The sequence below is a fragment of the Lemur catta genome, chromosome X, assembly GCF_020740605.2.
Source record: "Lemur catta isolate mLemCat1 chromosome X, mLemCat1.pri, whole genome shotgun sequence".
NCBI classification, from domain to species: Eukaryota; Metazoa; Chordata; class Mammalia; order Primates; family Lemuridae; genus Lemur; species Lemur catta.
Window position 1 is genome coordinate 14488530 of NC_059155.1, and position 27991 is coordinate 14516520.

Sequence of the window (27991 nt, forward strand, 5' to 3'; positions counted from 1 at the left end):
AGTACCCATTAGGTAATTTCTCATCCCACTTCCCCCTCCCACTCTCCAAACCCTTCTGAATTTTAAACATGTATTTAGATATACTAATGCAAATTTTAAAAGAGGGTGAAGTGGTTATAAGGCTTCACAATAAAGCTCAGTTGAATTTTGAAAAATCCAGCCCTGTAACCAACACAACAACCAAGATACCAAGCAGCTCCAAGGTGATGAACATAATCATCACCTCAAAAAGTTTTCTTGAGCTCATTTGTATTCTTTTCCTCCCTTCCTTTTCTACCTCCCCAGGCAACCAATGATATGTTTTCTGTCACCGTAGAGTCATTTGCATTTTCTAGATTTTATATGAATGGAATCCAGCAGTATGTACTCTTTTTGGTCGGGCTTGTTTCACTCAGTATAATTATTTTCAGATTCATTGATGCTCTGTGTATCAAAACATGCTGGTATATATCAATGCACTGATTCCTTTTGGGAAGACCGAGTCTATGTACACATAATATACATGTAAGTTAGAAGTAAAGATTCTGGGAGAAATCGTTTGGAATGCTATCTACACAGTTCTTGGTACCATATTGTGCATACACAGCTGATAATACAGATGTAGGTGAGATGCCACCACTTTTGGGGGGACAGTATATTTTCATGGAAAAAGCCCAGGTTCTGGGGTCAAATGCACATGATTATACTAAATCCATCACTTACTGGCTGAACAACCATGAGCAAGTTATTTTGTGTCTCTATTCCTTAATTTCCTTATCTTTGAAAAACAGGGATAATGACAGCAAGTCATACAGTTATTGTGGGCATTAAAGTGAGACCACGTATATAAAGTGTTGAGAATGGAGTCTGACACACAGCAGATAATTAAAAGCGTTAGCTCCTTTTCTTTTCCACCCTTTTTTATTTGGAAATAAATTCTCGTTCTTAAAAAAAAGAAAGCGATAACGTCTTTGAGCTTAATTGTAATATCATAGTGCCATCTGGTGACCATATGGAATGATTACATTATATGTATGGGATACTTCATTTCTAACAAAATTCTGCAATATGTAAATCTCTCCTGTGTTCTGGGCTAGTGTTGCAAGGGCAGAGAGTGAGGGCTGTACTTGAGAACTGTTCTGCTGAGCTACTGGAGACCCCTACCTTGGCAAGGCATCCTTTCATGTCAGGAGGAAAAATGAGAGGAACTTCCCTCTTAACCTACCCTAGGACGAACAGATGGCAGATTGAGTGTGTAAGCAAATGAGTGCAGTCTTCACATCCATTTGACTCGAAGGGAGGTGCTGGGAGAGGGGAGTTGGTATTTTCTCTTGTTTGGCTGTGTCTGCCCTTGGAAGATCTGGCTACTTACTATAACTTTGGCCTTGAATCCAATCCCATCTGAGGGGTTTCAAAATCAGGTAACTCAAAATAGAACCCAACTGTCCCTAAATATGAAATAAAAGAAGGCCCCTTTCCATTCTCCCAACTACTTCACCACCCAGAAAAAGAACTGAACCATCAGAGCGCAGCCAAGGCCTCTGGATCCATCATACTTGTACCTGGGCTCAGGTTTCATGAAATACCTCCACACCCTCCCCCACCTCCAGAGGTTCCCAAACAAGTCTCACCAGACGACCACTCTTGCCATCTCTCCTGTGTTATCAATTCAAATCCAGACTGGTCAATTTATTGAATATAAACTTTATTGTGATTTGGTGTATGTAAGTCAGTGTGGTGAAGGCACTGCAGAAGTTACACAGACTGGAAAACGTGGTAGGAAATGAGCGAGCTAAAATAAAACTACAAAATATTTTTTTTTAATGAATGCATGCTGGACTAGACTAAGTACTACAACTATGTTTCTTTTTCGTCATTGCAGAAGCGTTGAAATATTGTTGAAGGTGGGGGTCTGGGGTGGAATTAGGGAAGGCTTCATGGAGGAGGTGGCATTTATGCTGGGCCTTGAAGGAGGGGTAGAATATCGATAGATGAAGATGGAGGGAAGAACATCTCATAATGACTGAGTCTAGAGAAAATTCTGCAGAAGTACTGAAAAACAAGAGGGCGAACAAACACCCTTGGGGAATGAAGCTTCCCAACTGAGGGAAAAGCCTGAGAAGCCTGGGCTGGGACCAAGTCTCAAGCCCCCAGATGGGGTCTTCAGTACCAATGATATTAGGAGGCACAGGACAACAGGATTATTTGTAAACCTAGCAGCAGCAAGAGGTTTCACATTGCAGTCAGGGGCCCCAAACTGGCTGTACTGTGCCTGGATGGATACTCTCATGTTTTCAGTGTATATGGCACTTATTCATCCTTCCTTTTGCCCACTGACTGCCTGAACGGTAGGTCGTGCGCGCCCATGTGCGCGTGTGTGAGTGTAGGTGTGTGTGGATGGGTGGGGGACCGAGGTTTTGTCTCCCACTGCAGCTTCTTCCACTTTTCCCTCTTGTGGCACACAGCTGGCTTCCACTGAACTGAAGCTCAGGCCCTTCTCACTGTCTAAGCCTCATTGAACTCCGGCTCTAGATTAAGCACCTAGGAAGCTTCCTCAACATGAAGGCAAAACTTACTGTGGGGAGTGACTTGGGTTAGGGCAGGACTACACTTTCCGGAGGTGATGATGGTGGTGATGGCGGTGATGGTGGTGGTGGTGGTGGTGGTTGGTGGTGGTGGCAGTGGTGGCAGTGGTGGCAGTAAGGGTTAGGGACTTAAAGCCAGCTCTGGCTGCTGGGTGAGATGCTTCTGGGAAGTCTGTAGTGTTCAGTCAGGAGCTAGAATGTCAGGCTAGACCAGCTTGGCCTTGATCATCCCTTTTCCTTCCTCAACAAGCCCTACAGATGAAATATATTGAACTGAAAATATCAAAGACATCTGCAGGGTGTCCAGGCTTTTGTTATTATCCTGCTTGAATCTCACCCCCGGAAGCCCCAGAGATCTTTTCCTGGTAAACATATATGGTCTCCAGATAGGACTGTCACCTCCCCCTGTCCAGCTGCTGGAGGTATATAGGTTATGTAGCTACTGATGCTACTTGGATCGGGAGGTATGGGGAACTTATCAGAAGAAAGGAAAAGTTAATTATTGTGAATTTCTTTCTTTCAAAAAATTGTGAATCTTAGCTAAGACCTGACACCTGACAGAAAATAATAGGATGGAAAGCTCTGTCAGGATTCTCTGGAATGGGAGATTTAGAGCTCAGTGAGATCATCGCTGGAAATAACCTTGAAACTGATGTGGCCTTGCTTGACTTTGGCAGTTGGACCACCCTTCTTACGCAGGTACAGAGACTTCAGATCACGGCAGTCGCTGGGGTCAGCATCCAGAGTAACCTGCCCCAAGAACTGATCACAGAATTTTCGACTGTTCCAGACCTGGAGAGACAAATCAAAGGCATGAAGATGAGCAACCCTCTTTGAGATTGGCCTTTCCCCAGTGACATCTAGAACCTAACGCTGAGCTTGGAACGATCTGTTTTAAAACCAAGAGACTATTCTGTTCTTTCCAGATAGCCCTTTGGCTGAGGTGATGATATCCTAAAGAATAAAGATGGAAAAATTCGAAAGTAGAGCTCAAGATTATGCTTGACCTGTTGAATGGTTACCTAAAGGCAGCTGGTCAGACATATTAAGTCAGAAAAACTGCCAGACTGTAGTGGTTCATATAATTAAAAGTGTTATCTGCAGATGATATAAGCCTGCTCCTATAATTTGAATGTCTGTCCCCCAAACCTCATGTTAAAATTTGAGCCCCAGTGTTGGAGGTGGGGTCTAATGGGAGGTGTTTTGGTCATGGGGGCAGATGTCTCATACGGCTTGGGGCCATCTTTGCAGTCATGAGTGAATTCACACTCTTTTAGTTCCTGGAGAGCTGGTTGTTAAAAAGAACCTGGCACCTACCCCCTCTCTCTTGCTTGCTCTCTCACTGTGTGATCTCTGCACATGCCAGCTTTTCTTCATCTTCTGCCCTGAATGGAAGCAGCCTGAGGCTCTCACCTGACTTAGCAATGTAAGGGTCATCTGAACTGGCATATGTTTTCCCTCATGGGATTTTATGGTACATGTGTTAACATGCATACCTATGAGAATGTGGGCTTTTGCCCACAAAAAATAAATGGAGGAGTGGAGATTAGTAAGAAAGTCAGTGTCCATGCTTGGTGGGAGGTGTTTTTGAGTATGAAACAAACCAAAAAATCCCAAAAGGATAACTCTTTCTCTGCATCCTAAACATATGTGAGGCACTTAAGATAATCCAGTATCTGGTGCAGAACATGAGCCACCCTTGGGGAACCTTGTATACATTCTTACCTGTACTATAATAGGAATGTCAGTGGTCCTTCTGTAGAAAATGGCCTGGGTGTCAAAAATGGCATGAACAGTATTCTTCTGAACAGGAGAACGGACTTCCTCCTTTCCACACTTGATGACCAAATATGGGTTCACAGCTGGAATGAGTGACACTTATTTTTAACACAGTGATTAAAATTCCCTTTCTAGATAGGCAAGCTAGCTCAACAAGTCAGTTCTAGGATTTTCAGCATAACACTCAAGCACCAGAATGACCTAGAACTCAACACTTTTGTTCCTACTACCTTGTCCTTTTCCATATTCTATATAAGAATATAAAAATTAATCTCATGTAGACCTGGCCCAAAGAAGTTGACATCCCATTCTCTGCTGTGTTTGCCATCCATCCTGGCTTTACTAGACTGAAAATACCACTGGATAAAATAATTTGTGACCATCTTTTCTAACTGTATGTGCCATAAATGCAACTGAATTTATCTTTTCCAGACACTCCTGCATTTCTTACTTTCATTGGCATACTTCTTCTCCAGGCCCTCAGCACTGTGAACGGTGATCTGGGTAACTACCTTTGGGTAGCCACGAGCCAGGTTCCAACAAGACATCTTGGGCATGTCCAGAGTCAGTTCCCTAGAACATCAAAAAGAGGATATGTCATCCAATGATGAACACCTTTTGACGATATAAGCCTGCTCCTATAATTTGAATGTCTGTCCCCCAAACCTCATGTTGAAATTTGATTACCAGTGTTGGAGGTGGGGTCTAATGGGAGGTGTTTTGGTCATGGGGGCCGATGTCTCATACAGCTTGGGGCCATCTTTGCAGTCATGAGTGAATTCACACTCTTTTAGTTCCTGGAGAGCTGGTTGTTAAAAAGAACCTGGCACTTGCCCCCTCTCTCTTGCTTGCTCTCTCACCATGTGATCTCTGCACATGCCAGCTTTTCTTCATCTTCTGCCCTGAGTGGAAGCAGCCTGAGGCTCTCCCCACAAGCAGATGCTGGCACCATGCTTCTTATACAGCTTGCAGAACCATGAGCCAAATAGACCTCTTTTCTTTATAAATTACCCAGCCTCATGTATTTTTATAGTAACACAAACTAAGACACCTGCCAAAGCAGACATTGTTACTCAAAAGCATGAGACGCTGGGTGACCTAGTCCATTCCTTCTCAGATATGGCTTGTATTTTGAGTATGTTTTCCTTTTCCATTGATTTAAGGACCAGCAGACAAAGATCAGAGTAGGCAGGGCTGGGCAAAAGGTAGCTTTGGTGACCCAGCACCCAGAAGATAATAGAGGAGCAGTGAGGAGTGGCACCTGCTTAAGAAAAGAGGGAGTCAGCCAGAGAACAGAAGATAAAAAATAAGTTAGGTTATAGACAAGTTCCCCTTAATTGACAGCTCAGAGCTCTGAAGCTCAGACCTTCGTCACTGGGAAATTTCCCATAAGCCCACTTTGAGAAATATTTCTGCCACCATGATTTCAGTTAGTTAAGTCTGATTTGGAAAAGTTGTCCCATTGAGTGTCTGCATAGGGGAGATGAGTCAAGGGGTTTAGGATTGGAGGCAAAGCAGAGAATAGGAGTTCAGAGGTTTTGCCAAGGAAACTGAACCTGAGCTGGACAGGCACTTCAGAGAAGATTCTCAGGAGAAATTCGCTGGTGCGGCCATGCTGGAACATGGTTGGGACAAGCACATAGTTGCCCTTCTTCAGGTACTTGCTCAGAAACACAGTGCGGGTGTCAATATAGGTGGAAGTCCCAGCACGCTCCTGGATATAGAGGTGGTGGAGGCGGAATTTGCGGTTCATCTCCACCTGGAAATAAAATAAGATAAAATATCCCATTCTGCTCAAATCATGCTTTTTGTCTTGGAAGATCATAGGTCCTCTGGTCTTGTTTATCCTTGGGCCTTTCATAATGTCCCAACTCTAAACCATCCTAATTTTGACTCTGTTTGCCTTCATTCTCTTTGTTCCAAATGCCCATTCATACCTTGAAGAGCTCAAAGCCAATGATGTAATTGTCAGGTCTTCCCATTCGGCGATAAGTGCGCAGGTCCTTCTGCTGCAGTGACATTATGACCTTGTGCCCATCCTCAGGCACAGTGAAGATGTACTAAGGGAAAGAGGCCACCAAAGAGCTGAGTTAAGACTTCCATTTCAAGTAAGCCAGCTCAAATTTCAGAGATGAAAACTCTGCTCTGGGAAGCAAAACCTTGGATTATTTCCTGGACTTTGCTATTGATCAGACAATGAGACCTTGGATAACTCATTGACTTGGTAAGTATAGATCATAACACTTGCTTCTCCCTATGGCATTCAGCATATGTTGAAGGACAGCTTCATTCTTATGCCCTTGATGCCAAAGAGGGTTTAATAAGTTCCTGGTAAGTTATTTTATTATGATTATGATTATTAATTTAAAAACCTTGTTTTTAAATTCCTTATACAGAAAAAGTTCAGAAACTATAAAGACAGAAAGCGTTCTTATTTGACTCATCCTGACACTGCAGCATCACCTTGGGCTAGTCTCCCATTGCTAGCCCAGATATGTGGCCTGTAGAAGGGCTAGATCCACTTCCTTGGAGAATTGATGCTTTGCTACCATCACTTTAGGGAAGCTACAGGCCTGTTCCTGAGACTTTCCAAACATTATCTGGGGAATCATGGTGCTGTTGGGAGATAAAACTAAAAGGCATCAGATTTCCTCTGTGTCTCTGTCTCTCTCTCCCTCCCTTTATAAAGAAGCAGAAAACAGATGCAGAACCAAGCCCCCCAAAGGTCAATTCTATGTGTACACATACAGTGAACCTATTTCCCCAGCTTGGTGTATATGCCTGATACTTGAAATATTTCCAGAGTTGTAAATGGAGGAGAGGTCGGGGGTGGGGGGTGGTAATAGGAGCTTTCTTTTCTTTAGCAACAGCTAATATGGAAGGAATGGGAGAGAAATACAAATTAGGTAAATCAGCCCATTGGCCTTGGTGTCCTCCAAAATGCCTGGCAATGAGGTCCATGAAAAGAAAAGACAGACCCATGGGCAGTGAGGCAGCAATGCCGTTAGAATTCTTGTCTCCTATGGGTTAGCTCATCAGCATATTTGGGAATAAAACCACCCATGTTCTTGTAGATTGAGGCTTTAGCTATTTGGATTTTTTATTTTGGGGTATGCCTGGGGATTTTCTACTTTTTAACTTGACACTGATATGTCCCCTGGAATAGCATAGTAATAAGAGATAGAGGGGATGGAGTCATTGACAGGTCAGTGATTGAAATCCTGAGGACAATGATCCCAGGTTCTAGATGAGAAAAGGGAGGCATAAGAACAGGGTTCAGAAGTCACTTGCATGTGAAAGAGGATGAATATAGTAAATGTGCACCCAAGAGAACAGTTGGGCAGTAAAGAAAAATGAGGAAGAATTGAGACAACATCTGGGATCAGATCCTCTTTCCAATGTGGGACCATCACAAGAAAAAGGGGTTGTCAAAGAGCCATACCAAGCAATAGGGCCAGGAGAGAGGCAGCCAGAGGAGGTGACTCAAGATTTGATAATGTTGCCAAGGTACGTCTCTGCAAAGAGACATAGTCTGCTGTGTTTTTACAAGCATCCAAGCCAATCCTTAGGGATCCCAGTTGATGAATATTACACAACAGCTGCAAATGGAAAACTTGATGCTAAAGAACTACTCCAGAGAGGACCAAAGTGAGACCTGGGTTCCTATCGACTGGGTAACTTGGAGGCAAAGAAAAATAATTGACTCAAACCTGGGGATTCTGCAGGAAGGTATCACGGTTGTTATAACAGCCTCCTGAGCGGTTCATCAGAGGATCATCATCCACAGTCCAGCATCCCAGCACTGACTCAAGCTCCTTTCGGCCAAAAATAGGGTTGTTCACATTGCGGCAGACATTCAGTTTGTGAAAGTTACGGCAAAAGTCCTCCAGGCTCATCCTGAATGAAGGGAGTGCAGGAAAGAAATGATGACAGTACTGAATACTTACCCTTGTATTTCCATGTAGAAGCCCCAATTCATTTAGTGCAGAAAACCTCTCCTCACCAAAACTCTCCATCATCAGACATTACAAGCCCCAGGTTCTTGCGATCTGCTGCTGTGAGTTGCTGCCACTCTTCAGAACTAAAGGCAAATAGAGAGTAAAACGATAAGCTGTTATGTTTGCCATTGACTTCCTATAGTAAGCAGGGTGTCAAAGGAAGAGAATGCATGAGGATTGGGCTTGCTTTTATCTCACCTCTAGCTAGGTCACTGACCTTATGCCTGCCAAGAGCCCACAGTTGTCCCTGAGCATTGATGGCCCACTAACAGTCTGCCGGGATGGGCTTGGGAGAACTACAGGGCTTTGGATGTAGTGGTGAAAGTGGAATGTCACTCACATTTCACTCCAGGGGCCACTCCATTCCTGTCTTCCCAAGGGGTTCCTCAGGCGAACCATATAGAGTTTCTCAGCACTGAAAACTTCCACAAGTCTTTCTCCAAGACGGATCTTGCGAATATCAGTCATGGTATAGGTATGGCCCTTCAGTAGACCCCAATCAGTTTCAACTTCTTGTTCCTCTTGATTGGGAGACTGAGAGCAAAAAAAAAAAAATACTTAAGGGCACAAGAATTGGGAGACCCAAGTTCTGGCTCTCCTTCTTCCTTGATTGGTTTACCCCAGGATGGTTGAAGCTAGTACTCCCCACACAGGTGGAAATTTGATCCTGACACCTAACGTGACACAAAAAAAGTAAAGGAAAAGAAATACAGAGTGTAATATAACAGCTCAAACAATTCAGATTCAAGCTAGCTACTGTAGTACATTGATAGGAACTGCAATAAAATTTGGTGGGGCAGGTTCATTCTTTGAGCAAGCAGCTATAACCTCAAGATCCAGGAGCAGAGACAGGAGAAATAATTTAGCAGAGGCTATTGACACCAGCTTGGATGCTGCACTGGTCTCTGGTGAAATGATTTTTATGAAAGGATAAAAAATTCAAGCTCCTAGCCTCCACACCAGGGTTCAATGTGTGTGTTAGCTTTGCGAGTTCCATTAATGGATCTCCAGGTTAAGGGTGATATTCCCTACTAAATTTTGTAGTCTCTTCTGCCAGAAGTGAGTATATAGAGTAGTTGTTTTTGGCAAATACAAACCTCAATGGAGCAGCAAATCAGGCCTCCTTTGGTGAATGTTTTGTACAGTTCTCCGAACAGCTTGTACTTTTCCTCAACAAGCTCAGTGTATCTTCCTTTCTGCATGTCAACAGTTTCAGCCAATGTGCCCGTGAAGTCCACGATGATATCAGTGATGGTCAAACCATCCAGGGCCTCATAACAGCCTAACAGCCTGGGGGCAAATATGCAAGGTTAATCTTTGTAAAAGTACTTTTCCAGGTCAAGGACCTCATGTTCCCAAGAATTAGAACAGTCCCTCCCTAGCCTTTACCAGCTGGCTTTTCTCTAGGTATGAAATGAGAGAAATTTTGAGATTATAGTCAGAGATGTCTAGGCTTAGGCTCTGTTGATCAAGGACAGTCCATGCAGAAACTTCTCCCCACAGGTAGATATTAGACAAGGAAAAAATGAGGTGATAATGCCATGTGATCTGCTGATTAGCAGCAGGAACGGGTACCTAGAAGCAAGTAAAGGTTCAAATGGAAACCAGAACAGCTGATTTCTCTCTCATCTAGGATTTCTAAGAGCCAGGCCCAGGCCCAAAGCAATACCTTGGATGGGACTGAGATGCTACCCAATTTAAGCTCCAGGGATGGACTGGGAGAGAATGAGCTCCCAGTGTGGCTTTCCTTTCCTCCGGTACCCTGACTGCAGACTAGTCAACCCCCTCCTTACTTTGCATAAGCTTTCTCCAGCAGAGCATTCCAAAACTCATTCATGGAGGTGGAGAAAGAGAAGACCAGATCTCCATTGATGGTGGGCAGCAAGTCATCAATCACCACCTCGGTCCATTCTCCAAAATGCCAGATACGAAAGCGAAATATCCCGGCATATTTATCTGGTTTTCGAGGGTCCCATTCCTGTTCCTTATGGTTGGGAATTGTCTGGAAAGGTAAGAACATTTAGACAAGTGTTATTGACCAGATCACATCCAGATATTGAGATTGCAGTTAACTCCTAGTAAATCCATATGGTGATAGGAAGCAAAATACACTTGGTTTGGATCTGGATAGGAAAGTCCTAGGTATGGCATTTTGCCCACAACTTCTGCTTTCCCAGTTCAGTTCTGCTGAGAATAATAATCACCATGCCTTCCCTAAATGCACACAGGAGTACACAGGGTGGCTAGGTTAGCCAGTCAGGGGCTAAATATTTCCTACAGATTATCTATAAAGTAGATGTTGAGAAATGGACCATACAAACACATTCATGATTGCATGTTTGAACACATAAACAAGGCATTTTAAAAAGGTAAACCAATCGAAATATAAGGCCCACTGTGGTTTGTTTTTAAGTGTCCATTCTAGAGATTTCATGTAGATTCTATGGAATATAGATTTTATTCGTATTTTGAAAAAAATCATGTTTAGGAAATTCTCTTTTTTATATAACTATTACCCATTAATATTCTAAAATTATTTTTCTGAGGAGAGTGCTCTAACTTTGTCCCAAATCAAGTTAGCACTTCGTTACCTTGAACTCTACATGAATGCTAAAGGAATTTTTGTACTATTGATAATTTATTAGAAACTTTTCAAGGATCTATTTTCATCTTTCTCATCTTTTCTGTAATGCATATATGTATTAGTGACTTCCTTGCCCTTATTGGCTTTATACCCCAGTAAGTACAGAGAATACAAGTATGCAAAGATACTAAGTCAAAGCAAGGCAAATGACAATAAAAAATCAACTAGTATATGTGACAAAGGAAGTAGAGTAAAATGCTAGTTGTAGGATCTAGGTCGGTAGATGTGTGTCCACTGTAAGATGCTTTCAACTGCTCTGTGTTTGTGAAAATTCTTATAATGAAACGGAGGGAAGTCACCTAGTTAATACTGCTGCCTTCAGGAAATGCAAGAAAGTTATAAGCTGATTTTTCCTAAAGTTATTAAAGAAGACAAGAAGATAGAAACTGAATGAGGTCCCACAGGAGGGTGAATACCTTTGTCCAGTGAGACTCCTGGACAGCCAAACAGGAAAATGCAGAGATGATCGGCTTGTGCCCCAGTCTTCCCTGGATCAGCTGGTGGTTACTGATGTTGCCCACAATCAGACGGGGGTCGTCACAGATGTCCTGTGGATGCAATAATTGCTTATATAAGGGTCTGAGAAGAGTTTCCCAAGAGTCACTGTGAGCTGAGCTATACAGGACAGTTTTCATAGAGGAGATAGGGTTAGGGTTGAAAGATGACTAGGATTTTCATAGATGGGATAGAGGGAAGGTTGAGGGGATTGAGAGAAAAACCACAAAGCAGTATATCATCTAGCCACATGTGGGAAAGTGGCAGGAAATATGAAAGGGGATGCAGTGAGATAGGATGACATATGCTGGTAAAGGGCCATTGGCCAAAGCTATCATTGGGGTTTGGAAGAATTTTAACCACAGCAATGAACTTTGAAAGAGGAGAACCAGGGATTATCACATTAGATTCTGATCCTATTTTGTCAGGATGATATTTTCTGAAGCACCTGTGTTTGGAAGGGAGATTGCATTGAAGAGACAAGGTGTGATGGAGGTGAACATTAATGCATCTCCCTCTCTAGGAAAATGAGTTAGGAAACCTTACAGGAAGCCCTTTTCTAACATAAAGCAAAGGCAACAGTGATCTCCATGGCAACCAGATTTTTCTACATAATTGGATTAATACAGATGGCAGCAGCATTAATAGCAAGTGGTAATAGACCATTCACAGGAGCACTTCAACAGACACTCTCCCTAGTGGATATTCTGAGGGCACCTGGGCAAGGAGCAGGGGCAGTATTTGTTTGGGGGCGTGTGTCTTCCCCCCAACATATCATTAGCTGTACCATTCCCACTGTGAGTGGGAAAATGACATCCAAATAATACCATTACAACACAATATGATGATGGTACAGTACAGCCATTTTCAAAGCATAATCAGTGCCTAGCGGGAGGATCCCTACAGTTCTCCTGATCATACAATGAGTCACACAGTGGTGGTAACACCTGAGTTGACTAGCGTCAGGCAGTTGGACGAGGGAGGGATATGGATGCATAATAGGTAGAGAGCCAGGCATGGACAAAGGCATAGCAGCATACATGACACCATAGAGCTGAAGACATAATTGTGTGACTCAGCATATGAACACTTGCAGAGTTCAAAGGCAGGAAATACCAGTGATGTCTTGAGTAGATGGAGAAAGGTTCATGAAGGAGGCTGTTGGCCAGTACCTTGACATTCTGCTTACCCAGCAGAAATAAATCCTAGTCTCAAATGGAAAGAAAATCTAGACATATATCCTTTTAAAGAGTATTAGAGACAGCTATATTTTTCTGGTCCTCAAACTTTTTTTTTTAATGGACATAATTTTCCTTGATGAAGGGTCTGGTCTATGGAATGAAACATTCCATATATTCTTTAAAAGCCAAAATAACTCTGGAAAAAAATAGGCATTCTGGCCAGGGACAGGTCCAAACTGAAGATTAATTGGGCATCCCTCTGCCAAAAGGAGATGGTTAGATGGGTTGTCAGCTTTGGATTTTCTGCTCTTCTTTTTTAGATGCATGTCTGGTGTCTCACCACTACTTTTTGTCTTAGGAGAAGTCTTCTATCTTAATAAATATTTTTATGTGCTGTGAGCTGCCTGTTTTGTTTTTTTATTGAACATCGAGCAAGTGTATTGAGTGAATCAGATCTTGGTGTTCTTTCTCTTCTCATTATTTCTTTGCCTTTTCTAAGATGAAACTAAGTATCTCAGTTTTTCTTCCCTAGGTCAGGTGTTATCATTTTATTTGGAGCAAAATGTAAAGTTATAAAATGATTTCTTGGACCTAGATGATACATAGCATAGTTTCCTAGCATGGAAAAACAATCAAGTGAGCACTGATATGTGAACGAGTGGGCTTTTTGATTACTAAGGCAAATTATTTCCTGGTTTTATGTAGAGTTATTAGTGGTTGCAGTGACATTGCTGTCTTGAATTTCCATAAGACTTTCATTGCACAGCAGGGATCTAGGCTTAGGCAACATTTTTGTCGTGTCAATGCCTATTGAAGACATAAAGGTCACATATATGAGCAAAAAGACATATAAACAGAATTCAAATTGAGGAAAAGGGTAATTATTCTCCTGCAGACTTAAGCTGGATGTGGTTATTATATATTATGTGTGTTATATATATGTATGTATATATAATATTTATATATATTCATAGCTGTGTACAATAATGGGAGAAGATAAATTTGGGCAAAAAACCCTCTGATTTTCCATTTCCTCTTATAAACTGACCCATTCCTCAGTTTTACTTCACCACTCTTCATACATGATGGCTGTGTAACAATGGATTTAAAACATAAGTACTGTCATACAATGTCCAAACCAGAAGGAATTTTAGAAACTATGTAGTCAAGCTCTTTATTTTGCAGATGAGGACACAGGCTCAGAGGGGGGAAGTGACTTGCTCTCTAATCATCCAGCTAGTTAGTAGGAGACCTAGGCCAAAAGTTTTGATTCTTCAGAACCACATATAATTGAAGAAGGAACCTCAAGACCTCAGCTGTTCATCCCTGTGCCTTCAGGTTTATCAATGGCCACCACATAAAGGATAATATTGTGCAGGTCCCCAAGGACAGAGATACTACCTCTCTCAGTCATCTATTCCAGTGTTTTATGCCTCTGCTTGATACTCACCTAAAAACTCTTCATTCTTTTGGAAGACTTGCTTAAGTTATCTCTTAGCTTTTGGTTCCAGGCTAAATGTCACCAATAGGCATTAAGACCCTTAATTGAATTCCCTAAATATGAATCAATCTCTTACTATATGTAAGCACCATGATGTGAAACATGGGAGACCAATCTTTATTAAGCCATATCTTTTACCTCATTAAGGAAATAAGGCATTAAAAGACTGGAAAGCAGCAAGGAGTTAGAAAGGGGAAAGGGTAATGAACCAATGCAAAAAAAAAAAAAAAAGTCTAACAGCCAAATAGACTTTTTGGTGACAAATTTGAATACAATGAAATGGCTGTTTATTGACTTTCCCCCTGGTTTTGGACACACTGGATATCTTCCTGGTAGGGTCAAGGAAGTACGACTGGAGAAATTTTTCTGTAACTCAAAACTGAGATGCAAAGTGCAGATGGGACATTTCAGCCTGAGCTGTGCTGTAGTGGTAGGAATGAGGGTGGAGGAAAGGTCACATATTCACAATATTTGGGTGGCTTGGGGAAGATGCTGAGCCCCTAATGGCTCCCAGCTGTGTTGGCACAGTTGAAGTGATCCTCAAACTTGGCTATTTGTCACAGCAAAATAATTTCTTAGGGAGAAATGCACACAACTAGGAAGTTGAGCACCAAGACTAAAGTTGGAATGGTTCCCACATGACCCCACACTGAGCCAAAACCTTCTGTAAGCGAAGCAACTTATGCTCCTCTAGGAAGTATGTTCTCTTAGCTAAGCCTTAAGGGATCTCTCATTGTCCTTATCTCATCCCCTCTCTCCAGAGACCTCTGACAGGGGAGGGCGCATACAATTACAAGGCCTGTAGTCCTGCACAAGTCATTCTATGTGGCTCCCTTTACACCTATGACATCCAAATCTTTACCAATTTTTTTTACACAGGTGAAATTTGCTGACAATAAACATTGAGGTCCAGGCTAAATGTCAAGAAACACAGTAAAATGAAAGGCTACTCAAAAAAACCAATATCCAGAAGAGTGGAGGCACTTTCAAAAGTGCTATGTGCAATCTAGCAGTACTGGGGGGAGGGGAGAGGCGTGGACACCTACAAGTGAGACCAGCTCTGCAGTAGGTACATTATGACTAAGTCCAGGGTCTAAGTAGTCCCAGAAGGCTCAGGGGCTAATTTGCACAGAACTGCCATTCAGAACTGAGGGCTTTGTGAGCTGGTCCAAGTAGCCATTATTTTATTCTTAGAAAGTTGAGAAACACATCTAGATGGAGCATTTATAGGTAGACCTAGGCTCAGGGGCCAATGTTATTCCAGCCTCTCAAGGAGTCCACTTTATCTGCTTGGAAGTTTTATTTCTGCATGAAGATTTAGTCATCAGTAAAACATTCTTTTCCTTCCTAACCCCTCTAAGGAAAACTCAATGTGGAGCCTGAGAATAAGATCTTAAACCCTACTTTTATTTTCAACCTAGATGACTAAGTCACTACATAACCATTTTCTTACTATGGCCTTCTGACTTCTGCTAGGAGACTCAAAATATAGATCCCAAACTGCTTTCTTGGGAAGAATTTACATATGTATGCAATGGAATACTATTCAACAATAAGAAAGAACAAACTGATGTTGGGTGCTACAACAGCGATAACCTTTGAAAACGTTATGGTAAGCAAAAGAAGCTAGTTATTCTTATGATTTATTTTAAATGAAATGTACAGAATAGGCAAATCTGACTAGAAACCAAAAGCAGATTTGTGGTTGCCTGTGGCAGGTGGGGTGGAGGGATTACTCGTTGCAAATGTACACAAGGGATCTTATTGGCATAATGCAACTATTCTAAAACTGAGTTGTTCGCAAGACTCTAAATTTACTGAAAATCTACACTTAAAACAGACGAACTTCATGGTATATAAATTTTACTTCAATAAAGCCGTCAAAGTTTTTTAAACACAGAACTCAAAATGAATAGGACAGTTGCAAAAAAAGTGTGGGCCTATTCAACTTTCTTCAATTGTGTAAACAGTTCACATGGAAGGCATGCTTTCTGGGAGGAAAAAGAAATTCATTAATAGTCTAGACCAAAACTACTATACAGAGGTGTCACATTCAGCTGGTAGTTGGAAATTTCTATTAACACAAAGAGAAAATTGTTTCTTCCTTTACTGTCCCCTCACATGTTGTCACCCAAACCTGCTTGTAATATCTCCCCTCATCAGCCTTTCCCTTCCATTCCTACTACCATAGTTTTAATCCAGAACCTCATCACCCCTCCTTCCCACCCTCCAGACAATGGAGTAAAATGGCCCCAGCAGGGGGTATTCCCCAGAAAGGGCAATGATAGTAGAGGATGATAGTAGAGGCTGAATTTAAATCTCGACCAGGAAAGCTGACAGAAGATCTTGTGCAGGTGCCCTTCCTTCCCCCACAGCTGGCTGTACAAATTCCCATGAGGCCTTGCTTCATTTTAGGGATTAGATGTGTCTGACTTGAAGACTCTATTGTAGGTGGATATGAGTCAGTAAGGAAAAAAGCCAGAGTAGGGTATGAGGGGAGAGTAGCTGCAGGGAGTTGGAGGGAGCTGGAGAAGAGATTTTCTGTGGGAATTTGGCAGCCAAATTTCAGCCTAAAAATCCTACCTGCAGTCTTATAATCACACTGTAACTCAGTAAAACTCAGCTTTATAATGTAGTAAGACATTATATGCTGATCTCCAGGAGGACAGGAAAGTCCAGGAGCATATTGTCTCAGGCAATATACCTGTGTACCCAGAAAGCTAGGACAATAGCTGGGGCCATTGCACTACTGGTGGAGTTAAGTAGTGGAAGGTATGGACAGACAATCTGGTATTGTCTGCCAACGACCCATCTGGCCTTCCTGAGCCAATTCAGAGAGGCCCAGCACTGTCTCTCAGCTTTCCTGATGAAAGGCCAGAGAACTTTGACGTGGTTCTTGACCACAGGCTTTGTCTTTCTAAAAAGGCTTTTGAAAACACAGCAAGGAAGTGGCAAGTGGAAAGGAGGGAAGCTCAATCCTGCCCCTGGATGGTGGGAGGGCTTGACTGGAGTCAGTTTATTCAACTATCAGTGGTGTTTACAGGCATGGAGGCTTATGAAGGCAGAAGCTTTCAACCCAGGAAAGGGAAAAGAGAGAAAATGCCAGGTTAATCATGCTCCTTCCATTTTGGAGACTTCACAAAATAGCCCTGGTTGTGTGTGAGGCTACGTGGCATGCCAAGGAACAAGATGTCTGCGAGCTTCCCTGCAAACCAGGATCTCAACCCTGCCAATGAGGTGGAGGAGGCCAACGACCCATCTGGTCTTCCTGAGCCAATTCAGAGAGGCCCAGCACTGTCTCTCAGCTTTCCTGATGGGAGGCCAGAGAACTTTGACGTGGTTCTTGACCACAGGCTTGGCCTCCACTCTCGTTGGAAAGGAATCCACAGTTTTTTGAGGAGGCTCGGATGGTGGTCCAGAACCTTGTTTTTTCTCCTACTACCCACAAGAGGCCCCTTTCCCAGCCATTCCAATCTATAGTGATCTCCTTTTCTTCAAATCGTACATGATTTGCTGCCTATATGCTTAAAAATAGCATTTAATATATCTGACTTTTTTTTTTTTTTTTTTTTTTTGAGACAGAGTCTCACTCTGTTGCCCGGGCTAGAGTGAGTGCCGTGGTGTCAGCCTAGCTCACAGCGACCTCAAACTCCTGGGCTCGAGCAATCCTCCTGCCTCAGCCTCCCAACTAGCTGGGACTACAGGCATGTGCCACCATGCCCGGCTAATTTTTTTTTTCTATATATGTTTTTAGCTGTCCGTATAATTTCTTTTTTTTCTATTTTTAGTAGAGACAGCGTCTCGCTCTTGCTCAGGCTGGTCTCGAACTCCTGAGCCCAAACAATCCGCCCACCTCGGCCTCCCAGAGTGCTAGGATTACAGGCATGAACCACCGCACCCAGCCAATTTCTTATTTAACTCTTTGATAGCTCAATATCTGTCTCCCCAGTTAGAATGGGAGTGCTTTCCACAGACCACGTCTGTATCTTGTACAGAGGCTGGCATACAGTAGGTGCTCAGTAAATGTTTCTCCAGTGACTCTATCTTTAGATTTAAGAAGACTAAGCTCATACTATGCTCTCGAAAGGAAAGAGTATGGATTGACGAATGGAAGTATGGCATCAACCCAGTGAGGAGGACTGTTAGAACTGACTAGAGAGAAGCTACCTATTTTGGTAAAAAGAGGAGACATAAACAACTCTATCTCCTTGATATGACAGCACAGTAGAGTGAAAACTTATATGGGTTGTGGAGTGAAACCTGGATTCAAATCCCAGCTTGCTAGCAGTTTGACCCTAAGCAAATCTTATCTTCTCTCAGAGATCCAGTTTCCTTATCAATAAAATGGGCTTAATATCTACCATTATTTTTTAAACTAGGAAAAAGGAATTGCACCGAAGTAATTTTTAACATACCTACGTTGCTAAGCCATGGAAAATAACGGTGAAATGAAATAATACATAGAAAATTCCAAACACAGTATCTGGCCCAAAGTAAGTATGCCTTAAATGTTTATTTGTTTTTCTACTCATCCCCATTGTTCACCCCTTCTCTCTGACATTCCCTTACCCTAGCAGGGGTATTGCTTGCCTCAGAGGTAAAATGAACTATTGCCATGGTTATTAAGTTTTTTCCTTCATGGCTAATCCATCTAGGATTCAATCCACAGAATTTGGATAATGAAGGCAAAGGACAAAGGACTGAGCCAAGATAGAGGGGGAAGGATGTGTCTAAAGCCAGGCCAGTACAGGAAACACTGTCTGCTTGGTGCACATCTGGGGAATGGCTTCATGTTGGCTTGCAATTTTGCCACCCACTGGATCTCCTCCCACCTCCTCCTGGACCTCACCCCCATCAATCACTCCTTTTCTCTCCTTCATTTTCAACCTGTTCTTTACTGTCTGCTCCTTAGCTTATAAATACGTTCAAGTCTGTCTTATTTTAAAAAGACACCAACCCAGGAAACCTCTCTCAATATCCTGCTTCCTTTTCACCTACTTCTACCCTGTTGACATGCTTTCCTTCATATCTGAGCAAGAGAAAAGAGTGGTCTGTCATTATCACCATCCATTCATAAGAGTGGCTCCCAGACAACATGTTTCTATTTTTCTCTGTGTATTTTTGAAAAAAAAAAAAAAAAAAAAAAAAAGCCTTACCTGTCTGCATACCCAATTAGTGGTTAGTGGATTCTGTTTGTTTCTCAGATTTTTATTGCAGGTCAGCAAAGTAATCTGAAGGGATGTCAACAACTGGAAGCACAGAAAGGCAGGAGGAGTGCAATCTTCCTCCAGACAGGGAGAAATTCTCCCAGTCTCTTATTTACAATGGCTATCATTCTTAATAGGTAAAAACCAAAATATGTCTTTTGAGTTGCATAGAAAACAAGTCTTGATGTAACCAATGTATCTTGGCACCACCTGGTGGCAACCTGAATAAACTGAAGTAGCTCTTGCTGGAACGCTATTTAGGACTTTGAACTATGGAAATTGCAACTAAAAAGTGATAGTTTGCTCACTGAAGAAGGCAAACATTGAGGCAGTGACTATAATAGTGCACAGAAAGGTACCTCATTAAATAGGATCAGAATGTCTTCAGGATATTATGAAGGTCCAAGAACCTGCATTTCACAGCAGCCTCCTGTTGCCTATACACCTAATCACCCACATTGGGAAGGAGCCCAGGTACGATATCATTCTATCCAGTTATATGATTTAGATATAGCAAAGTTGCTATTTATTCTCCAGACTCCATCATCCCATCGTTTTATACATTGAGTTCTTGCTCACGTAGGACTTGTGAAGGGGTTCTGAGTCTTGCTTGAGAGAAACAACATACAGATGTTTTACAGAAAACCATAACAACTATTAATAGCTACTACTAATAAGTGGTAAAAAAAAAAAAAGCTGCAATTCTATCTGGATGCCACTTGGCCAATTATGGGATGATACAGGTGATGGTATCCAAAGAGCAGCAAAGAAGCTTCCCTCCCGCAGTGCAAAATCCAACTTCTCCCTGTAGAATTCATGTCATTTATGCTCACTGTATAAGTAGTTTTTCTCCTCCCTGGTCTGAGATTATCTTTAAGTTGCTATGATAAGTAACTCAGTGAGGAGGGGAAAGTGTAGTTGCTTTTTGAATTACTATATTTACTCAAATGAACTTCCAAAAGAAAATAAGCATGACATATCTTCTTTTTTTGCTTTTTTAAAAATTACTAAATCTGGCAAAATTTGACTAAAATTCAGGACTCCTGAAGCTAGAGCCAGGAGCACAGATCTGTGAAATTTCTCATTTTAAAGTTGTCTCTATGTGAGATGATGAATATGCTAATAAGCTTGATTGTGGTAATCATTTCACAATGTATACATGGCAAAACATTATGCTGTACACTGTAAATATATACAATTTTATTTGTCAATTACATGTTAATAAAACTGGATAGGCCGGGCGCAGTGGCTCACACCTGTCACCCTAGCACTCTGGGAGGCAGAGGCATGAGGATCGCTTGAGGTCAGGAGTTCGAGACCAGCCTGAGCAAGAGCGAGACCCTGTCTCTACTAAAAATAGAAAGAAATTAGCTGGACAACTAAAAATATATAGAAAAAATTAGCCAAGCATGGTGGCGCATGCGTGTAGTTCTACCTACTTGGGAGGCTGAGGCAGAAGGATCACTTAAGCCCAGGAATTTGAGGTTGCTGTGAGCTAGGTTGATGCCACAGCACTCTAGCCAAGGCAACAGTGTAAGACTCTGTCTCAAAAATAAATAAGTAACATAACATAACATGAAACTGGATAAAGAAAGAAAGAGAGGAAGTTGACTCCTAAGCTGGTCTACACATTAGGCCATGTAAGTGAAATAGTCGATCAAATAGAGTTATGATGAACGAGGTCAAGGAGACAGAAAGCAGAAAAAAAAAAAACAAAAAAATGTTACCTGGGGACGTTTCCACACCACCTTGCCAGGAAGCAGTCGGTTGTAGAAAAGAGAATCGTTCTCAGGCAGAAAAGTTGGGTCACAGAAAAGTCTACTGTCTTTGATGCATTCCTGCTTCAGTTCCTGGTACTTCTGGTTTTTGAAGAGCTTCAGAGGAGGACCCATAGTGTCAAATTATGCCTAGAATGAGGAGAATTGTTGTCTTTGAAGAAAGAACTTCTCAGGTCTTTCAAGGATTACCTGAGATTAGACAAATGGCAGTCATCCCAGTGACTTCTTCCCAGAGCTAGGCACTTCAAATTTGGCTTTGAAGGAAGTCGGCATTTTTTAAGGAAAGAAGAGTCCAGGCTCTGCAACTAATTAGTATGGGGCTTTGGGTAAGGAGCCTAATCATTTTGGGGACTCAGTTTTATTATCTGCCAAATGGGGCAAATGGGGCTTCCCCATTCATTGGGAAAAATAGAAAATAAATGGGAAGATTGCTAGTTAAATATGAATTGTTATAATTTAAAGGGCAATCTTCTATTTACACTGGCAGGGAGTAGTTCAAGGTAAAGTACAATTCTAAATTTGAAGATAGAGGGGAAAAATCACTTTATTGTATTCAGAATAAATTGGTGCCCTGGACAGCCACCCACTTTGTGCACGAGGGAGAAGCAGCCCTTTTCCATCCTAACAAGTCGTTTTACACAATTCCTTGCCTTTCATCATTTCAAGAGCTTTGCATTTTTTATTACTGGTCAGGAAGGCTACTGCAAGGAACAGATCTCGGCAGATGGCCTCCAAAGACAAGGAAAGATAGAAAGATTGCATGGTCTTTCTTCTTCAAAGTCTAACATACAATCATTTTGCCCGTGATAAAAGGCAGACTCTGAAATTCAATTACACTAATTTGGTGGACTATAGATTCTTATCCTATGGCAATACACTGTTGCTTTCTTTTCTTTAAAATAAAAAGAAAAGAAAAAAGGAAAAAAAACTCACATGGCCAAACAGAGAACTAATATAGTGGCTCTTCAGGCAATGTCTATCAGTGTGCCCTACACTCAAATACCCTTAACAACTGCTTTTTATGAAGATAATTTGAAAGGCAAATTTGATTTTAAATAGCTTCGGGGGTGACAATAGGGTTTTCAATGCCTTTGCTTGATTCACAAAGATAGATTTGTAATGATTTTAATGATCCTCTGCTGACGTTCAATAGTAAGTAAGAACAGGGTTGTGAAATTTACATGGCATCAACTATTTCAAAAATACATATTAAGAATAACTGTCTATATTGTATGATCACAAGATGGTTGAAACAAAGCAACCTAAGGTCCAAAGTGTCTGCTAAAAAAATGGATGAAATTTGAAAAAAAAAAAAAAACTCTAAAGGATACATTGCCACTTTAAAGAGTATCTGTCTGGTATATCTGTGAGGCCATCGCCATTTTATATAAAAATGTAATATTAATCAGACCTCTCTACTAGCTCATTTCACGTCCTTTTCATATCACATTGAAATGCCTCACTGGTGAAGAAGCTTCCCCGTTCAAAAACCACAAAATTTTTTATTTTAACTTTTTGCAATGTTATTTGTAATATATGTACAACAAACTTACCCTTTTTGTGAATCCAAGGAATAAGAAGCTGAAAATAACCACATTTTTTTATCACCTTATTTATTGACAATTGCTTTTCAAATTGAGGGCTGCAGAGACACGGAAAAGCACCAAAGTGCTTTTTATCCTCAGATTTAGGTCTGCTCTTGTGTTTTAAATATCAAAGTGTATTTCATTTTATATGAAAGCATGGATGGTATCAGTAATAATTTTTAGTTATGCAGCATCAGAGCCAACCTGAATGTTTGTCCAGGCTCCTTTCTGGAGCCTGCTACAAATGAACCCCAATTTTTGTGTGTGCTAAAACTTGTAAAAAACGCTACTGTGCCTCTTGCTTTCCCTAGAAGGTTTGGTGGATTGCCAGAGGCTGAGGACTGTAAATGTAGGGTATTCTGGGATAATTGGAATATTTAGTTTGCCAGAACCTCCTAGTCCCTGAATAGTCTGGATAAATGGGTACTTCCTGCTCTGCCCCGTAAGTCTCCCTTACTACTCAAATGGTGAGGCAGGCAAGAGCTTGCAAAGGGAATCCCTGCTATAAAGAGGGCCGGTCTATAGGAGCAGCATCAATTGAACCAAAAATCAGATTTGATTTTAAAAACCTATGTGATCCCTGGAGACACTCTCAGAGGCAGTAAGTACAGCTGGTGTGGGTAGGTTAAAGCTTGATAAAATGCCTATTTGAGTGGGGGTGCCTGCATTTTGGGGTCACACAGTAAATAAGGAATAGCAGCCTATGAGCCTGAACTGTCACTGGAGTACAATTGTCCCCTCAAGTCCTGTCGAATGTGATCCCCATTTCTGACTATGTAACAGGAGAACTGTGTTCCATTTGCTCTGTGGCTCTGTTCTCTTTATGCCTCAGTTTTCTCATCAGGAGAGTGAGCTTATCTACCCTGCCTCCCCACACCTTACACCATGGCTGTACCTAATGAGATGGCTAGTGTAAAAGTAATTTTGAATAAGTCAAAAGTTGCTCCGTAAATGCAAGACATACGCTGAAGCCCTCTCATTGCCTGGCACAGAGGTGGGCACACAACCATTTCTCAGAAAATATTTGTTGAACAGATAAATGTCTTTTGTAGAGAATTAATGTTTGTATGGCAATTTATTGTTCAAAATGTGCATTTTACATTTTAGTTCCCATTCTCGTCATAGCAGCCATGTTTAATAGAGATATCTGTGTCCTTCATTTTATATGCAGAAATGGCAGCTCAGAGAAGCAGCAGCTAGAAACTGGCAGAGCCGACTCAAACCCAGGTTCTGTGTAATGCTAGATTTGGTGTGCGGCTTTCCATCACACCACACTGCTTCTTTTGGTCACTGCCTTCTTAGAGAAAGGATTTTTTAGTTCAAATGAGGAAACTCTCCAAAGCAAACACAATACCCAACTTTGAGGCATTCTGCCTAGAATTTATTGCCATGGTGGATATTGAAAAGGTTCTTTATTTTCATGGTTTGATGATCATGGAAGAATCCGCACACTTTACATCTGAGGGTTCATCATTAACCCTCAGAAATCTTTTGGAAACCCAGAAATTTGCAAGTTGGGTTTGTCATAAACAACGTGCCCTGTTGAAATGGAAGCATGTGGAGAAGGGAATGTTCTTTCCTTGCTGTCCTACTAGTATTGGGGAGGGGAGAGTGCTTAAAGTTAAAGATTACATATTAGGAAAATCAGTAGACAAAATAAAAGATAAGGCTATGGGTATAAACCTAAGGCCTTGAGTATAAACCAAGGAAAGCCTCTAGCTAACAAAGGAAATGTGGGCATTTAAGAAGGGGGGCCCTATAACCCAAGGGTTAGTGGAATGAGTGGTTGGGTGAGGCAGAGTGTGGTTTAGCACTGAGGTAATGGTCTTAGGCAGTATTATTTTAATTTGGACTCACTACCTAGAGAAAGAATATGAGGAAGACTGAGTCTACCAAGGCGAGTGGTCCCAGCGTGTGGAAAGTTGGGAATTGCCAAGGGAAGTCGAGGGATCCTGCCACATAGAATACAAGGCTGCAGTTAGGAGAGGGAGCTTTTGCTACTCATTGGACTGGAAAGGTTGAGGGAACTAGGCAAACTCTAAGGGCAAAATCTGTTGCTTCTTTACCTGTGGGTCAGCCTTAGAGTAGAAACCAGATTTTGCTCTAAATATCTGATAAAGGAAATCCAGTCTGTGGTTCCCAAACAACTTCAGATTTAGGTGAATGGGAGAGAAAGTGAGGGCGCTTAAGGGAGAGAAGGGAAGAGAGCATGGCTCCAGGGGCATTGTCCCTGGCTAGTTTCTCCTTTTCCCCAGTTTCTCACTTGTTCTGTACGTGGGGCAAAAATTAGGGGTGAAAACAATTAAAAGTTTGCAGATAAATTGAATACAGAAGACCCAACTCCGCCCTGACACGAAATAGGTGCCACTTTAGCCACAATCGGCACCCCTTATCCCCACGCCTGGGGGTGGTATGGTGAGAGAAATAAGGCTTGGATAAGAAGTAATAAAACTTCAGCATCCACATGTTACGCAGAGGATAGTCCTTTCCATATCTACACAGGCAGAGTCACAGCGTACATCTATGGGCACGCATCTACCAGAGAACTTATATATGGCTGTTCAGATGCAAACTGTTGGCCAGATATTCTGGGGTCTGGAAGGGACCATAAAGGTCCTCTGATTCAGCTCACTGGCTTACATAGGACGTGCCGACTGTGCCCAGAGAGCAGACTATTCAAAGAAATTCAAAGAAAAAAAGAGCACACAATTTTTGTTTTAATTCCATTGTTGAAGAACTCTATCAAAATAGAAAAAGCAAATCAAAATCATAAAAAGAGCATGGGTAGTTAGAAGAACCAGGATAAAATATCAAATATCAAATGCCACCGTTTAGTGTAGACAACGTCTCTGTCCCTCAGTTTTCCTGTAAGCACAATGGGAATATGATAACTGCCCTCTTTACTTCAGGGTGTTATTGGGAAGATCTAATGAAATTAAGTATGTGAACATACTTTTTTTTATTTCAGTATATTATGGGAGTACAAAGGTTTAGGTTACATATATTGCCCTTGCCCCCCCCACCCCGCTGAGTGAACATATTTTTTAATTGTTAAGGATAAGGCTAACGTAGGGCAGTAGTATTAGGAAGAATTTGTTTTTAGCAAATTAAATCTCCTTAGTGGAAACTGAGGAAATTCAATCACAGGCTTTAAATAAGACACGCACCAATGTTTAAAAGACAAATATAAAATGGCCCCTCTGCCATTCTCTATTTCACCCCTTCTTTTTGGCTGACTTACCCTCTTGGCTGAATAAACCCATCCTATAAGTCTAGTTTCACAGCCTTTCAAAAATCTAATTCTGATTTGTATAGAATGTTATGCTGGAAGGACTCTTACAAAGCACTTAGTACAACTTCTTTCTTTTACTGTAAGGTAAAGGGACCTGCCCAAGTTACATAGTTAGTGACAAAGCTGGCACTAAAACTAGGACCTTGTGACTTTTTTTACCACAAGTTTTTTAAAGGTTGGGAGTGGGCAGTGAACACGAAAACACAAAACCTCAAGCAAGACATTGCTTTTGAAAATTCTCATTGTCCTCTTCTTTTAAGAATACATTTAGGAATTTTTTTTTTTTTTTTTTTTTGGAATTGCAAGCTGTCAGAAGGTGCGATGATTTCAAATCAAGGCTAATCAAAGAAACACTGTTTTGGGGTCACAAAGGGGCTTTTTCTGCTTTTAATTTAGGAACTGAAAACTCCCAAGGATATGGAAAGCCTGCTTTTTAACCTATTCCTGACCACATACGTATTTCGGCTTTTCCCTAGACTGCTAGAAAAACTTTAAGGATGAATAAAGAATGCTATTCAAATCCAAAGTATTCACACACACTCGGGCACACATGTGCACATGAGCACACTTGCGCACACACAAACTGCCAGAGGAATGAAAGAGTTAATCAGCAGTCCCCAAAGACCTTTTTTTCTTATTCCTTCAAACTATAAAGTGTCCTTAATTTCACAATAAAGATTAGCAAATGAAGCATTAGCTGAATTTCAATAAATATTAATACAAACCGAGATGCTTTATTCTGAAGCCATAAGTGACTGTCAGGACAGCAGAATTTGTTGAATTTTCCTATGTGCTTTTCACCAAAGTTAGAGTTCCCAATCTTCAGAACCAGTTGTTTCACTGCAATGTTTCTTTCTACTGTTCCCCACCCACAGCCCACTCTGGTCAAGTGGCCCAGTGAAGCCCCTAAAGCAGTGTAGTCGGGCATGAGGGTGGGAGACAGAGCCCCAGCTGCAAACCAAAGTTTAAACCAAAGCTAGAATCAGACGGGAACAAAACCAGGCCTGGGGCTGAAAATGGAATAGCCAAGATCAACCTGTCACCAGGACAGGAGGGCCGCCCCCCCCCACCTCCGCTGTGCAGACAGGGAGTTAAGACAGCCTCGGCTGCCACTCTGTCCTGTGCAACCGTGCACAGCCTGTGCACCCCACTGCCAGGGCCTGTTTCACACAGTGTGGCTTCAGGATTTTGCCTGCATTTCAATAATTTGTCCACAGCTGTGGGTCAGCAGAAACTGGAACGAAGCCCTGACAGTGGCCAGGCTTCTTGCCCTCACACCCCCACCCCAGGTATTTCAGGCAGCAGAAGGCAAACACACAGGCGTGCACACACACACACACACACACACACACACACAAAACTGATGAGATAGCTCCAGAAAAATCTCTTTGCCAGACAACCACAATCACCCCACACACACCCCAAAATAACCTACAAAAAATTCCATTATATTTGAAGTTTCCAAACTGCTACTTACGTGCACATATTCCATCCAGACCAACCATAAAATTATAGCTGTGAAGTTTTATTAACTATAAAGATGAAGTTTCTTCACTTCTCTGACATGCTAAGTTACCCAGCAAATAAAACTCTAAGATCCCGTCTCTACTTACCTGAGTTATCCCAGGAGCCTTGGTGCTGCTACTGCTGCTGCTCTTAGCCAGGTAAGCCCACTAAGTCTGTTCAGTCAGTGCGGCTGAACAAAGATTCTGGCTTTCTTAACCTGAAAACTATTTGGGCTGTACCAAGCTCTGCTCACAGGGGGAGGTGCCTCACAGCAACTTCAGGAGGCTTTGCCCCGCCTAGCAGTCAGAAACTGATCCTGAGTCATGAGGAAAATCTGGAAGGCTCCCCTGCCAGATGTGCAGACGGGATGCCCACTCCAGATCCACTCGCCAGCAAATTGGAAAACCCAGGAAGCCACGTGTGAAAGCTGTTTCGGTTCCAAGGAGAAATAGGACTTTCA

General features: G+C 41.9%; 1 protein-coding gene across 1 annotated transcript; it reads right to left on the bottom strand.

The window, feature by feature from the left end:
- Nucleotides 1–1665: 1665 nt before the first annotated feature.
- CAPN6 (calpain 6) lies at nucleotides 1666–27782 on the bottom strand. The gene is made up of 13 exons (XM_045538949.1): nucleotides 27639–27782; nucleotides 21097–21276; nucleotides 11402–11533; nucleotides 10135–10343; nucleotides 9439–9631; nucleotides 8682–8875; nucleotides 8347–8424; nucleotides 8054–8240; nucleotides 6281–6403; nucleotides 5900–6102; nucleotides 4795–4916; nucleotides 4290–4426; nucleotides 1666–3356 (listed from the first exon to the last, which is right to left on the bottom strand). The coding sequence occupies exons 2-13, from the start codon at nucleotides 21259–21261 to the stop codon at nucleotides 3174–3176; spliced, it is 1926 nt and encodes a 641-aa protein (XP_045394905.1). The 5' UTR covers nucleotides 21262–21276; nucleotides 27639–27782; the 3' UTR covers nucleotides 1666–3173.
- Between the last annotated feature and the right edge of the window lie 209 nt (nucleotides 27783–27991).